The following is a 13,804-nucleotide window of genomic DNA, read 5'->3' on the forward strand; positions in this document are numbered from 1 at the left end:
CTTCCAGAGGGAGTAGATAGTAACCCTCCTGAAAGCACATGTTTGTCTGTGGGACCCCACAGTAACTGCAATAGAAGAAACAGTACCTTTAGACATGACTTTATGCTTGCCCATGGAAACCTCTTCCGGAAATAAAATTCAAAGTTAAAATAAAAGTATAAGGCTCTCATGGTGCATTCCCCTTTGGCCACGCGCCTGCAAATGGGCTTCTAAGCACTGCAAGTTTACTGGGACTCCAGTGGCATTATACTGCTTTGTCTACAGTTCTTGCACCATGCTGTTGGAATCCTTCACTCTGATGGAAAGGAGTTGGAACACTGATGTAGATGCCCCTTCCATTTATTAGTCCATGCACTGAGGCCTTGAGCTTGGGAAGATGGGAGAAGGCGTATTGGTGGCATGAACTGGGGCCAGATCAGTTCTTCAAGCTGGAGAGAGCTGATGAGGCACTGTGATTCTTGGGGTAGCTGCCCTGTTCCATTTTCCCCTTCTCAGCATCCTATCGCCTTGTGTCTTGGAACTAACGTATCTTACTTCATTCCAACATACGCTCTTTTTATTTTGACAGCATGGATATGAAAGGACATTTAACACCTTCCTTTGGTTGTTCAGACTATATTTTGATGGTACTACTTGAATTTATTAAACAGTCAGGAAGAACATGGAACAAGTATGGAGGATCTCTGAGGGAGAAGAAGGGAATGTAAAACTTCTAGCATATTAGGCTTTCAAGTGGAAGAGATTTACTGATGGGAGAGTGAATCTTTTTGAGTATCTGATATACCCCAATTTGGGCACAAATTAGCCATCTTAATGGTTTTCAAAACCTCTAACATCTGTAAAAAAAAAAAAATCACCAAAAACATAGGTACAACAACAGTATCATGGACAGATGGGAGGGATTGAATAGGACAACACTAGCACCTAATATGATAGTTATATTGAGACCATATGGGTGAAGAGGGTGGGATTCAGTCTTTAGTCTTCCATATAAAATACTTCTATATCTTCACTTATATAGATCTGACTTGACAGTGTGAATTTATCTTGGACATTGTGGTGTTCAGCTCAGAGGCACATAGTCATCTCATAGAAAATGCAGAGGGTTTCTTAAGAGTATGACAGAAGTCCCTTGGGAAAATGGAATTCCCTCTATACTACCCCTGTTTTGAGGAAAAGATCCCCTCCTTCGGACCAACTAGGGCAGTGGTTCTCAAACCTTTTTGGTTCACAGCACCCTTAGTGTCCAAGGAAATTTTCATAGCCCCTCCCCCTCCAAGCCACGTAGGTCTCCACATCCCCCTCTCGGCCACATAGGTCTCTGCACACCACCCCCTCGGCCACATAGGTCTCTGCACCCTGCCCGGCCCTAGCCACATAGGTCTCCTTTTCTTTTCCCTTCCCTTTTCAGTCCAGCACACCTCTCCTCCCTGAAAGTCCAGCACACCTCTCCATTCCCTACAGACCCCCTCCTCCCAGAAAGTCCAGCACACCTCTCCATTGACTGCAGACCCCCTCCTCCCAGAAAGTCCAGCACACCTCTCCATTCCCTGCAGCCCCTCTCCTCCCAGATAGTCCAGCACACCAGCCCCTCTCTTTCCAGAAGTCCAGAACACCTCTGCCTTCCCCAAATCCAGCATAGCTTGCTACCTTACTTCCTGCAGGTCCAGGATTGCTGCCGCCTCCTCCTCCTTCCCCCCACTGCTGATGCAGTGCTTGCAGCTTACGTTTTTGGGCTGTCTGCGATTCACACAGGCAGTCCAGGGGCTTCCCTCTGCCGCGTCCAGCCCTCTCTGATGCAACTTCTTTTGCGAGGGCTGGGTGCGGAAGAGAGAAGTCACCTCAGTGCCTGTGTGAATCGCGGACTGCCCGAAAATGTAAGCTGCAAGCACTGTTGTGGCGGTGGGAGAAGAAGGAAGCGGCAGATTTCGAACCTGTGGGAGGGGGGCAGCGATGCTGGATTGTGGGCGGCGGAAGGAGGTCAGGATTTGCCGCGGCACCCCTGAGAGTTCACTGTGGAGCACCATGGTGACATGGCGAACAGTTTGATAACCGCTGAACTAGGGTATAGAATAAGAGGGAGGGGCAGACCAAATAATTTTGAGGCGGTATTCCGTTCTGCTGTCAGCAAGGAAGCAGGGAACTAGGATTACTGGAACTGATGAGAAGGGGTTGCCTAGCAACACAGACTCCGTAGGATCTAGAGAATCTGTGACTCACAGGTTAGTGGGGGCAGGAACCTCCCTGGAAGGGGTGGCGTCCCAGAGCTGATTAAACTCCAGGGTCAGATAACGAGAGGTTGAGGCAGGGGATATAGAAGGAAGTGTTAGTCTCTCTTCCCTGTCCTAGAATGGGAAGAGTAAAACCCTTTGGGAACTATATTTAAAAGCAGACAGGCTAATTCATGCATTATATTTCTGCAAGAGTTTGAAATGCTTGGAGCTTGGGGAGAAGCTGAACTGGAAACCTGCAGTGAAGGCAAAAAGTAGCAGAGCTGCTGCTCATATTGGTTGAGTGGCATGGCAAAGTAGCAGCCTTGCTATGAGCAGATTGTGTGTGTCTGCTAGCTTGTTTGAAAGGGATTGGAAAAACCAAGCAGAATTGGTTTGTCTTTTTATCTGTAAGAAGAGAGGTATGCGCTGATTTTTTTTTAAAAAGTTTGAACATAGCCCTTTTGATGAAGGTGGAATCCTATTTGAACCAAGTTTGTGAAGGAGGTGGTGGTCTAAAGAATGAGAAAAACATTGTAGTGCACCTAAGTTTGGGAAACTCAGAACCGAGTCAACTACCAAAATGTGAAGGAATACATCTTGGCACCTTGAAGCTTAAAGTGGATAATAGGAAACAGAAAAATATGCTTGCTAGCTTTTTCTTTTTCAAATGAACTGAAGTTTTCCCCAGCTTGGCAGCACGTTGTTTGAAGCAGATTGGGGAGGGGCTCTGGTTTTCTAACTGTTTGTTTTTTTCAGAGGGATAGGAAAAGAAAAGTACATCTTTCCAGAAGCTAAGAGGTGACATTGCTTGGGACCAGCTGGATGAGTTTATCATCACAACATTTATAACCATTATGAGAGAAGGCTGGTTTATTCCCATCCTTTAACTCCATCATAAACATCACATAAAACCAACAGCGATTTCCTAGGCTCTAGATTCAGTCTTTGCTAATCTTAAAAAAAACAACCCATTTTGAGCTCATATGTAGTTGTCATATGTAGTGGAGGAGTGGCCTAATGGTTAGGGTGGTGGACTTTGGTGCTGGGGAACTGAGGAACTGAGTTCGATTCCCGGCACAGGCAGCTCCTTGTGACTCTGGGCAAGTCACTTAACCCTCCATTGCCTGCCGCAATGAGCCTGCCATGAGTGGGAAAGTGCGGGGTACAAATGTAACAAAAAATAAATAAATAAAAATGTTAAGTCTTCAACTAGGAGGATTATATTCCTTGTTAGTCACTTTACTTTATAAAAACTACAATTGCAAATTTGATTTTGGGCTGTGTTTTCCTTTTGGTATGCCAGCATAGGACCTAGTACTGAAACTGTACTGGTCTTAGAAATAAAAACTGGTTTCCTTCTAGAATGTAATGCCATTTATTGGACTGACATTAAAATGATTCAATGTTCTATTGCACAGATGTTTTCAAGAATACATAGATCCTTTCAGATGAAACTTGTGTACAACCTCTTTGGATAATTTGTATGTTAGGCCAGTCAGATATATGATCCACTGAACTGGATCCAGATTAGTGTATAAGCTGTGTGATAAGAAAATATATTTTGAAATATAAAACAGATACTTTGTACAGGATGTAGCTCAGTGGTTCCCAACCTTGTCCTGGATGCACCCCAGCCAGTCAGGTTTTCAGGATATCCACAATGGGTATTCATGAGAGAGATCTGCATACAGTGGAGGCAGTGCATACAAATCTCTCATGAATATTCATTGTGGATATCCTGAAAACCTGACTGGCTAGGGTGCCTCCAGGACCATGTTTGGGAACCACTGATGTAGCTTCGTATTGTTAATGAAATATATAGTTCTCTTTTTATAAGCTATCTCAATGTATTTCTCTACAGGCAATGAAGTAGATATCTACCAGAAACAATTCTTAGATCTTCATCAAAGGCTTTTGGTTGCCAAAAATGAAAACAAAAGAAGATCACATGAGCTGAGTGCTGTCCTGAATGAACTTAAGCATGTGGTGGTAGAGAGGAGAAACACAACTCAAAATTATACAGGTTTGTGAGGATACAGTGAAAACCTATCATCATTAATGTAATCTTTATTCACATATGAATAAGAATCAACAAAATTAAAATTGAATTTCATAATTGGTTTTGAAAGTTATGCAAAAGTACCTGTAGAGTTCAAATAATTAGTAGAAATGCATCAAAACTGCATAATGTGATGATACCTAGCTCAGCATAAAACTTTATAGGAATAGATATTCTTTTAGATTTTAAATCTTATCAAATTACTCTTTATTAACACAATTATTCCATGATTATTTAAAATCCACACTTTTATAGTCCATTTCAGTTGTGTTCAAGATCTTCCAAAGTTCATAACATACTTTCTTACTGTTTCAATTTATTGTCCATAAATTCTTTGTACAAACAATTCCTTTCTTGCAGCTCTACACAGTGCTGTGTTTCACCAACGGCGTCCTCAGGAGCTGTCTATTCATCGCATAAGCACAGCGATATATCATTCTAATTCATCCATTGTGTATAAGGCAACTGCAATGGAATAAGCAGATTTTACATCCGACTTCTTTTGACACTATCTCTCAGACAGGAGATCCATTCAGTGGATTCATCCCGCACACATCCAGTCAAACAAAAGCAAACAAGTCCGGACTTGTTTGCTTTTGTTTGACTGGATGTCTGAGAACGGGTACGTGAAGAGGCGGGCCAGACCGTATTTTCAAAAAAAATGGGCATCCATCTTTTTTTTTTCGATAATACGGTTTGTGCCCGGCAAATGCATCGGATTTGTGCGGATTTGAGCTGGGCGGTTTTGTTTTTCAGCGATAATGGAAACCGAAGGCGCCCAGCTCAAAAACGAACAAATCCAAGGCATTGGGTCATGGGAGGGGCCAGGATTCGTAGTGCACTGGTCCCCCTCACATGCCAGGACACCAACCGGGCACCCTAGGGGGCAATTGTAACAAGAAAAACAAATTAAATACCTCCCAAGTCCATAGCTCCCATCCTTTGGGTGCTGAGCCCCTCAAATCCCCCCCCCAAACCCACTGCCCACAACTCTACACCATTACCATAGCACTTATGGCTGAAGGGGGGCACCTACATGTGGGTACAGTGGATTTTGGGGGTGGTTTGGAGGGCTCCCATTTACCACCACAAGTGTAACAGGTAGGGGAGGATGGGCTTGGGTCCACCTGGGTGAAGTCCACTGCACCCACTAACAACTGCTCCAGGGACCTGCATACTGCTGTGATGGAGCTGGGTATGGCATTTGAGGCTGGCATAGAGGCTGGCACAAAATGTTGTTAAAGTTGTTTTTTTTATGCTGGGAGGGGGTTAGTGACCACTGGGGGAGTCAGGGGTGATCATCCCCGATTCCTTCCGGTGGTCATGTGGTCATTTAGGGCACTTTTTTGGGACTTGTTTGTGAAAAAAAAGGGTGCAATAAAAATGACCCAAATTCGCGCTAAAAACGCCTTTCTTTTTTCGATTACCGGCTGAAGGCGCCCATCTCTTGGCCAATAAACACGCCCCAGTCCCGCCTTCACCACACCTCTGTCACACCCCCATCAACTTTGCCCGTTTCCGCGACAGATTGCAGTTGAAGACGCCCAAAATCGGCTTTCGATTATACCGATTTGGGCACCTTTGCGAGATGAGTGCCTATCTCCCGATTTGGGTCAAAATCTGGGCGTCCATTACTTTCGAAAATAAGGCTGATACTATTCTATTCTGTTTTCAGGCATTTATAGACCGCTAACTCCCGACATCAATCATAAATAACAATACATAACTAATGGTAAGATATACAGTTCTGTAAATCTTTCACATAAACTAATCACAGGATAAGAAATCTTACAATAGCAGTTTTCTAAACAAATATATTTTTAGATTCTTATGAAACAACATGCAAGATGCTTGTAGTTTAATAGAAATAAGAAGATTCACATTTTTTTGGAGTTGTTACCTGCTGTTTCTTTTTGCTGGAGTCGGAAAACAATGGTTGAGGCCTTTTGTGGGGAGCTTGAGGTTGATTGGGAATAGCCCCTGGGCAGTTTAGGTTTTATTAATTTATTAATAATTAATAATTAATTTATTGACTCATAACCACTTGTAACCACTTGCCTCCACCTACCCTCCTCTCCTCCTTCCTGTACACATTAATTGATTTGATTTGCTTACTTTATTTATTTTTTGTCTATTAGATTGTAAGCTCTTTGAGCAGGGACTGTCTTTCTTCTATGTTTGTGCAGCGCTGCGTACGCCTTGTAGCGCTATAGAAATGCTAAATAGTAGTAGTAGTAGTAGATTCTAATTTAAAGCAATAAGGGTGTGGAATAAAGGACTCTCAAAAACTTTTTATTTATTGGGTTTATTAATGGCCTTTACGAACAGAGAACAGATTCACACTAGGTGGTGTATATCAGGCCCAGTTTAACATAAAACTTACAATTTGGTTAACAACATAATAGTAAAAATGACCAAATAAAAACATAAATAGCAATAAACGAGGTAAACTTGGAAATATAATGTCAGTACAATACAAACAATTGCATAATAGCGTGGAAAAATATTCAATAACATAGATATAATATGATGGCAGCATAATAGTGAAACACCTAATAAGGAATGTGATAGAACATTCAAATAGCATAAATATGATGCTAATGCTTTTCTATGTAGCTGAGGGGCCATGTGCAGATATATAGATGGGGACAAGATGGGTAGTACAGAGTTAATTGGGATAAATAGATGGGTGGCTAAACTTGAAGCAGAATCTGTACAGTTAAGCAAGCTATTAGGAACTGGTCTAAGTTACAGGGTGTTCAGCAAACCTAGTCCAGGTGTGGCATGAGCATATACCATTAGAAGAAGGAAAATATAATAAAGAACAGTCAAATGAGAAGATCTTCTAGGATAAGTACATAAGTATTGCCACACGTGGACAGACTAAAGGTCCATCAAGTCCAGCATCCTGTTTCCATCAGTTGCCGATCCAGGCCACAAATACCTGGCAAGATCCTGAAAAAGTTCACTACGTTTTATGCTGCTAATCCCAGAAATAAGCAGTGGATTTTCCCCAAGTCAATTTAATAATGGTCTATGGACTTTTCCTTTAAGAAGCATTCCAGACCTTTTTTAAACCCTGCTAAGCTAACCGCCTTTATCACATTCTCTGGCAACGAATTCCAGAGTTTAAACATGTTGAGTGAAGAAATATTTTCTCTGATTTGTTTTAAATTTACTACTTTGTATTTTCATTGCAAGCCACCTAGTCCTGGTATTTTTGGAAAGAATAAAGAAACGATTCACGTCTACCCGTTCCACTTCACTCATTATTTTATAGACCTCTATCATATCTCCCCTCAGCCGTCTTTTCTCCAAGCTGAAGAGCCCTAGCCTCCTTAGTCTTTCTTTATAGGGAAGTCGTCCCATCCCCGCTATCATTTTAGTTGCCCTTCGCTGCACCTTTTCCAATTCTACTATATCTTTCTTGAGATGCGGCGACCAGAATTGAACACAATACTCAAGGTGCGGTCGCACTATGGAGCGATACAACGGCATTATAACATCCTCACACCTGTTTTCCATACCTTTCCTAATAATACCCAACATTCTATTCGCTTTCCTAGCCACAGCAGCACACTGAGCAGAAGGTTTCAGTGTATTATCGACGACACCCAGATCCCTTTCTTGGTCCGTAACTCCTAACGTGGAACCTTGCATGAGGTAGCTATATTCGGGTTCTTTTTTCCCACATGCATCACCTTGCACTTGCTCACATTAAACGTCATCTGCCATTTAGCCGCCCAGTCTCCCAGTCTCGTAAGGTCCTTCTGTAATTTTTCACAATCCTGTTGCGAGTTAACGACTTTGAATAACTTTGTGTCATAAGCAAATTTAATTACCTCGCTAGTTACTCCCATCTCTAAATCATTTATAAATATATTAAAAAGCAGCGGTCCTAGCACAGACCCCTGAGGAACCCCACTAACTACCCTTCTCCATTGTGAATACTGCCCATTTAACCCCACTCTGTTTCCTATCCTTCAACCAGTTTTTAATCCACAATAGGACATTTCCTCCTATCCCATGACCCTCCAATTTCCTCTGTAGCCTTTCATGAGGTACCTTGTCAAACGCCTTTTGAAAATCCAGATACACGATATCAACCGGCTCCCCTTTGTCCACATGTTTGTTTACTCCTTCAAAGAATTGAAGTAAATTGGTCAGGCAAGATTTCCCCACAGAAAAGCCATGCTGAGTTGGTCTTAGTAATCCATGTCCTCGGATATGCTCTGTAATTTTGTTTTTGATAATAGCCTCTACCATTTTCCCCGGCACCGACGTGAGCCTCACCGGTCTATAATTTCCCGGATCTACCCTGGAACCTTTTTAAAAAATGGGCGTTACATTGGCCACCCTCCAATCTTCCGGTACCACGCTCGATTTTAAGGATAAATTGCATATCACTAACAGTAGTCCAAATGCATGACCCTGCATTTTTTTAGCATTAAATCTTAGCTGTCAAATTCAGGAACCATTCCTCAAGCTTTGCTAGGTCCCTCCTTTTTTAATCCACACCATCAGGGGTGCCTATCCTATTGCAAATTTTGCTATTCTCCAAAAAGAGAAAATCCTTACCAGACAGCCATTCAGCAATATCATTTGCAAAAATGTTAAAAAGAACCAGCCCAAGAACCGAACCTTGTGGCACACCATTGTCAGCATCCTCTTTCTTTGAGCTCCATTTTCCACTACCCTCTGTCGCCTTCCACTCAACCATTTCCTAACCCAGTCAGTCACTTTAGGACCTATACCGAGAACACGCAGTTTATTAGTTGTGTATGCAGACCAGTGTCAAAGGCTTTGCTAAAATCTAAATACAGCACATCTAGTGCTCTCGCTCGATCCAACTCTCTTGATCATCCATTCACAAAGAAATTAATCAATTTGTCTGACAAGAGCTGCCTCTAGTGAAACCATGTTACCATAAGTGTTGCCATACTCAGACTAAATGTCCATCAAGCCCAATATCCTGTTTCCAACAGTGACCAATCCAGGTCACAATTACTTGGCAAGATCCCAAAACAATACAATACATTTTATGCTGCTTATCCTAGAAAAAGAGCAACACTGGGCCTTCAAGACTAGGACAACAGGAGTACTTTATTAACAGCCGTGTTTCGGTGCCAGAAAGACGCCTGCCTCAGGGGTCAGAATATTGATAAGTTAGCGTATGAGTGATGAAGCTCACATGCCTTAATAAAATAAAGTGTCTCACAAAATATCCTCTGTAGTGCGAAAAAAATGGTGGCTCTGACAAAGAGCTTTCTCCTGTGCACCGAAAATTGTGCACAGGAGAAGGCTCTTTGTCAGAGCCAGTGTTTTTTTCGCACTACAGCGGATATTTTGTGAGAGACTTTATTTTATTAAGGCATGTGAGCTTCATCACTCATACACTACCTTCTCAATATTCTGACCCCTGAGGCAGGCGTCTTTCTGGCGCCGAAACACAGCCCGTGTCGGGTCACCTGTTAATAAAGTACTCCTGTTGTCCTAGTCTTGAAGGCCCAGTGTTGCTCTTTTTTTCTGGATACTTTGGTTGTATGCTGTTTTGCCCTCTCTGTCTGTATTATGCTGCTTATCCTAGAAATGAGCCGTAGATTTTCCCAAATCCAACTTAATAATGGCTTATGGACTTCTCTTTTAGGAAGATATCCAAACTTTTTAAAAACCCTGCTAAGCTAAGTGCTTTTACCACATTCTCTGGCAACGAATTCGAGTTTAATTACACATTTCCATATCATCAAGCTGATCAATCCATAGACTGGTGGGTTGTGTCCATCTACCAGCAGGTGGAGATAGAGAGCAAACTTTTGCCTCCCTATATGTGGTCATGTGCTGCCGGAAACTCCTCAGTATGTTCTCTATCTCAGCAGGTGGTGGTCACACACAGCAGCAGCTCTGGCTAGGCCTCCAAGCCTAATCCTTAGGTTTTGTTGAGGCCTGGGGTTGAGGGCTCTTTTGAGCAAGTGCAAACCTGGTGGTGCCAGGTCCCTCCTTTTCTCCCCCCTCCCGCTGGCTCCGTTAAAAAAAAAAAAAAAAAAAAAATTTTAAACGTCTTTAAAGGCGTTTATTTCGACGTTTATTTAAACGTTCATTGCAGCTACTCACTGGGACACCAGTTCGTTACAGCTCGGAGCGGCAAGCAGGTAATTTTACCTTTTTATAGCGGGCAGGGGGTTCCCCGATTCTTCTCCTCGTGGCATATGGCGTCGGAGGGCGAGGGCGCAAAGGGTCGCTCCCCGGATCGCTGGAGCGCTTCTAGAGGGGATGCGGGGGTTTTACAGCCTGATTCGCCCTTGATGGGTGACAGTTTAGTGACCGATGAATGTCCCGGTCCTTCCTCCGGCGTGGCGGTTTTCCCGCCATAAACGCCCATCCCCCGCTCCTCGCCTCCGCCATCTTGGCCGGCCACGCGGCTCGGACGGCTTCTTCGTGGGCCGCCCTTGAGGGAGACATTAATGCCATGGACGCCCTTAATTTGGGCGACGGCACAAAAGCGGCTAAAGTTAAGCGCCGTTCTTCCCGCGCGGCTCCTTCGCGGAGTTTCGCGCCGGACGCCATTTTGGATGCGCAACATGTCTCTCCCCCGCTATTGCGAGCGCCGGCTGAGAGTGCGTCTAGGGCTGTTGCCCAGGCTGCAGAAGTGCACAGTCTGGGGTGTTTCTCCCCCGAGTTTGTTTTGCTGCTGCATCAGGCTTTCCTCATGCAAAACGCTGCCCCTGCTCCCTCGTCTGGTAAAGAGGTTGAGGTTCCCAGAGGTAACGCCCTCGGGTTGATTCCCAGGCCTTGGAGGACTTTGTCTCCTCCGATGTAGATGAGGGCAGCGTGTCTGAGGTCTCCCAACGGTCCTTTGCGGGTTCCTTGGAGGAGATAGATCCCCGCTCGGATGGAGCGGATGACCCCTCTGCAGCGCGGCTTTTTAGCCCAGAGGATTTGTCCAACCTGTTGTTACAGGCCATGGACACTTTGAAGTTTTCCTCTCCGGAGGACGTCTCTCCCTCAGCCCCTGTTGGCTCTGCCATTATGCTGGGGACGAAGCGCCCGCCTAGAACCTTCCACGTGCATGATGCCATGCATACATTAATTGCGGCTCAATGGGATGTCCCGGAAGCGAGCCTCAAAGTGGCTAGGGCTATGTCCCGCCTCTATCCTTTGCCTGAAAGTGAACGTGAGGCCTATCTGTGGCCTACCGTGGATTCTTTAATCACTGCGGTGACTAAGAAAACGGCTTTGCCGGTGGAAGGTGGCACGGCCCTGAAGGACGCCCAAGACAGAAGATTAGAGGCGGCCTTAAGGTCGTCCTTTGAGGCGGCTGCCTTAAGTTTGCAGGCCTCAGTTTGCGGCTCCTCTGTGGCCAGGGCGTGCCTGACTATGGTGCAGCGGGCTTCCCCCTCGGATCATTCCTTGAGGGCTGATTGGCCGGCCCTGGAATCGGGCTTAGCCTATTTGGCAGACTTGCTGTATGATGTCTTGAGGGCCTCAGCTAAAGGCATGGCTCAGACAATCTCTGCGCGGCGGTGGCTTTGGCTGAAACATTGGTCTGCTGACCACGCCTCTAAATCCCGCCTGGCTGGATTGCCTTTTAAAGGCAAGCTGCTCTTTGGGGTCGAGCTGGACAAAATCGTGACCGATCTCGGCACGTCTAAGGGCAAGAAATTACCAGAGGTCAGGGCTCGGGCTAGTACTCGTCCCGGTGCCTTCAGAGGACGGTTGCAGGAAGCCCGTCGGTACCGCCCGGGCAAGTCGGGCTCCTCTGCCCCTTCTTCCTTCAAGAGGAATTTCTCCCCCAAGCAGCATTCCTTTCGCAGAGACCGCCGTCCCGGAGGTGCTCCCTCCGGTCCTCCCCCAGGGTCTCGTACCCAATGACGGGGCCTTGGTCCACGCCCTAGTGCAGATTGGAGGACGGCTGTCCTCGTTTCTGGGCGAGTGGATCACAATAACTTCAGACGCGTGGGTGCTGGAAGTCATCAGAGACGGCTACAAGCTAGAGTTCTGCCGACCCTTAAAAGACGGGTTCGGACTCTCTCCCTGCAAGTCTCCGGTCAAAGCTGTGGCAGTGCAGCAGACCTTGGACAATCTGATCCGCCTGGGCGCGGTCGTTCCGGTGCCAGAAAGTCAGCTTGGCAAGGGACGTTACTCCATTTACTTGGTGGTACCGAAGAAAGGAGGTTCTGTCCGGCCTATCCTCGACCTCAAAGGGGTCAATCGGGCCTTGAAAGTGCGGCACTTTCGCATGGAGACTCTCCGCTCTGTTATAGCGGCAGTGAAGGCAGGAGAGTTCCTGGCATCCTTGGACAACAAGGAAGCGTACCTGCATATTCCCATCTGGCCTCCTCATCAACGCTTTCTGCGTTTTGCAGTCCTGGGACGACACTTCCAGTTCAGAGCCCTCCCATTCGGGTTGGCTACTGCTCCGCGGACCTTTTCCAAAGTAATGGTGGTCATCGCGGCCTTCCTACGAAAGGAAGGGGTACAAGTCCATCCTTATCTGGACGACTGGTTGATCCGAGCCCCCTCTTATGCAGAGTGCGGCAAAGCTGTGAACCGGGTAGTTGCTCTTTTGAGCTCCCTGGGATGGATCATCAACTGGGAGTAGAGCCAGCTGCGCCCGACTCAGTCCCTGGAGTACCTGGGAGTTCGATTCGACACCCAAGTGGGCAGAGTGTTCCTGCCAGACAATCGGATTGTCAAACTTCAGGCTCAAGTGGACCAGTTCCTAGTAGCCTCTCCTCCTCGGGCTTGGGACTATGTGCAGCTGTTGGGCTCTATGACGGCCACGATGGAAGTAGGGCCCTGGGCCAGGGCTCATATGAGACCACTTAAACAATCTTTGGTGCGGCGCTGGACTCCGATGTCGGAGGATTATGCTGTGCGCCTTCCCTTTGACCCAGCAGTGCGCAAGGCGCTGAGCTGGTGGATGCAGACAGTCAAGTTGTCTGCGGGAATGCCTCTGGTGACCCCAGAGTGGATTGTCGTCACGACGGACGCCTCTTTGTCGGGCTGGGGAGCCCACTGCTTGGGAAGGACAGCGCAGGGGCTCTGGTCTCCTGCAGAGGCAAAGTGGTCTATCAACCTCCTGGAACTCAGAGCCATTCGGTTGGCGCTTTTGGAGTTCATCCTGGTACTGGTGTTGAAGCCTGTACGGGTCCTGTCAGACAATGCCACGGCTGTGGCCTATGTCAACCGCCAGGGAGGTACCAAGAGCGCCCCTCTAGCCAAGGAGGCTATGAATCTTTGCCAGTGGGCGGAAGCGAACCTGGAGCAGCTTTCAGCGGCCCACATTGCCGGAGTCATGAATGTCAAGGCGGTCTTTCTCAGTCGCCATACCTTGGAGCCCGCAGAGTGGCAACTATCTGCTCAGGCGTTCTTGGACATCACGAAGCGCTGGGGCCAGCCGAGCCTAGATCTGATGGCGTCATCGGCCAATTGCCAAGTGCCGCGCTTTTTCAGCAGAGGACGGGACCCTCAATCCCTGGGAGTAGATGCTCTTCTCCAACAGTGGCCGACACAAGAGCTCCTCTATGTGTTC

At 46.3% G+C, this 13,804-nt stretch overlaps 1 protein-coding gene across 1 annotated transcript in view; it reads left to right on the forward strand.

Annotated features, from left to right (window-relative positions):
- Positions 1–13,804, forward strand: part of LOC115459576 (alpha-1,3-mannosyl-glycoprotein 4-beta-N-acetylglucosaminyltransferase B-like) — a 317,839-nt gene that overhangs the window by 74,210 nt on the left and 229,825 nt on the right. Inside the window, exon 2 of the mRNA XM_030189387.1 lies at positions 4,075–4,236. Coding sequence (XP_030045247.1) covers positions 4,075–4,236 — 162 coding nt within the window. The remainder of the gene's footprint in view (positions 1–4,074; positions 4,237–13,804) is intronic.

The sequence above is a fragment of the Microcaecilia unicolor genome, unplaced genomic scaffold (genome assembly GCF_901765095.1).
Source record: "Microcaecilia unicolor unplaced genomic scaffold, aMicUni1.1, whole genome shotgun sequence".
Taxonomy (NCBI): Eukaryota; Metazoa; Chordata; class Amphibia; order Gymnophiona; family Siphonopidae; genus Microcaecilia; species Microcaecilia unicolor.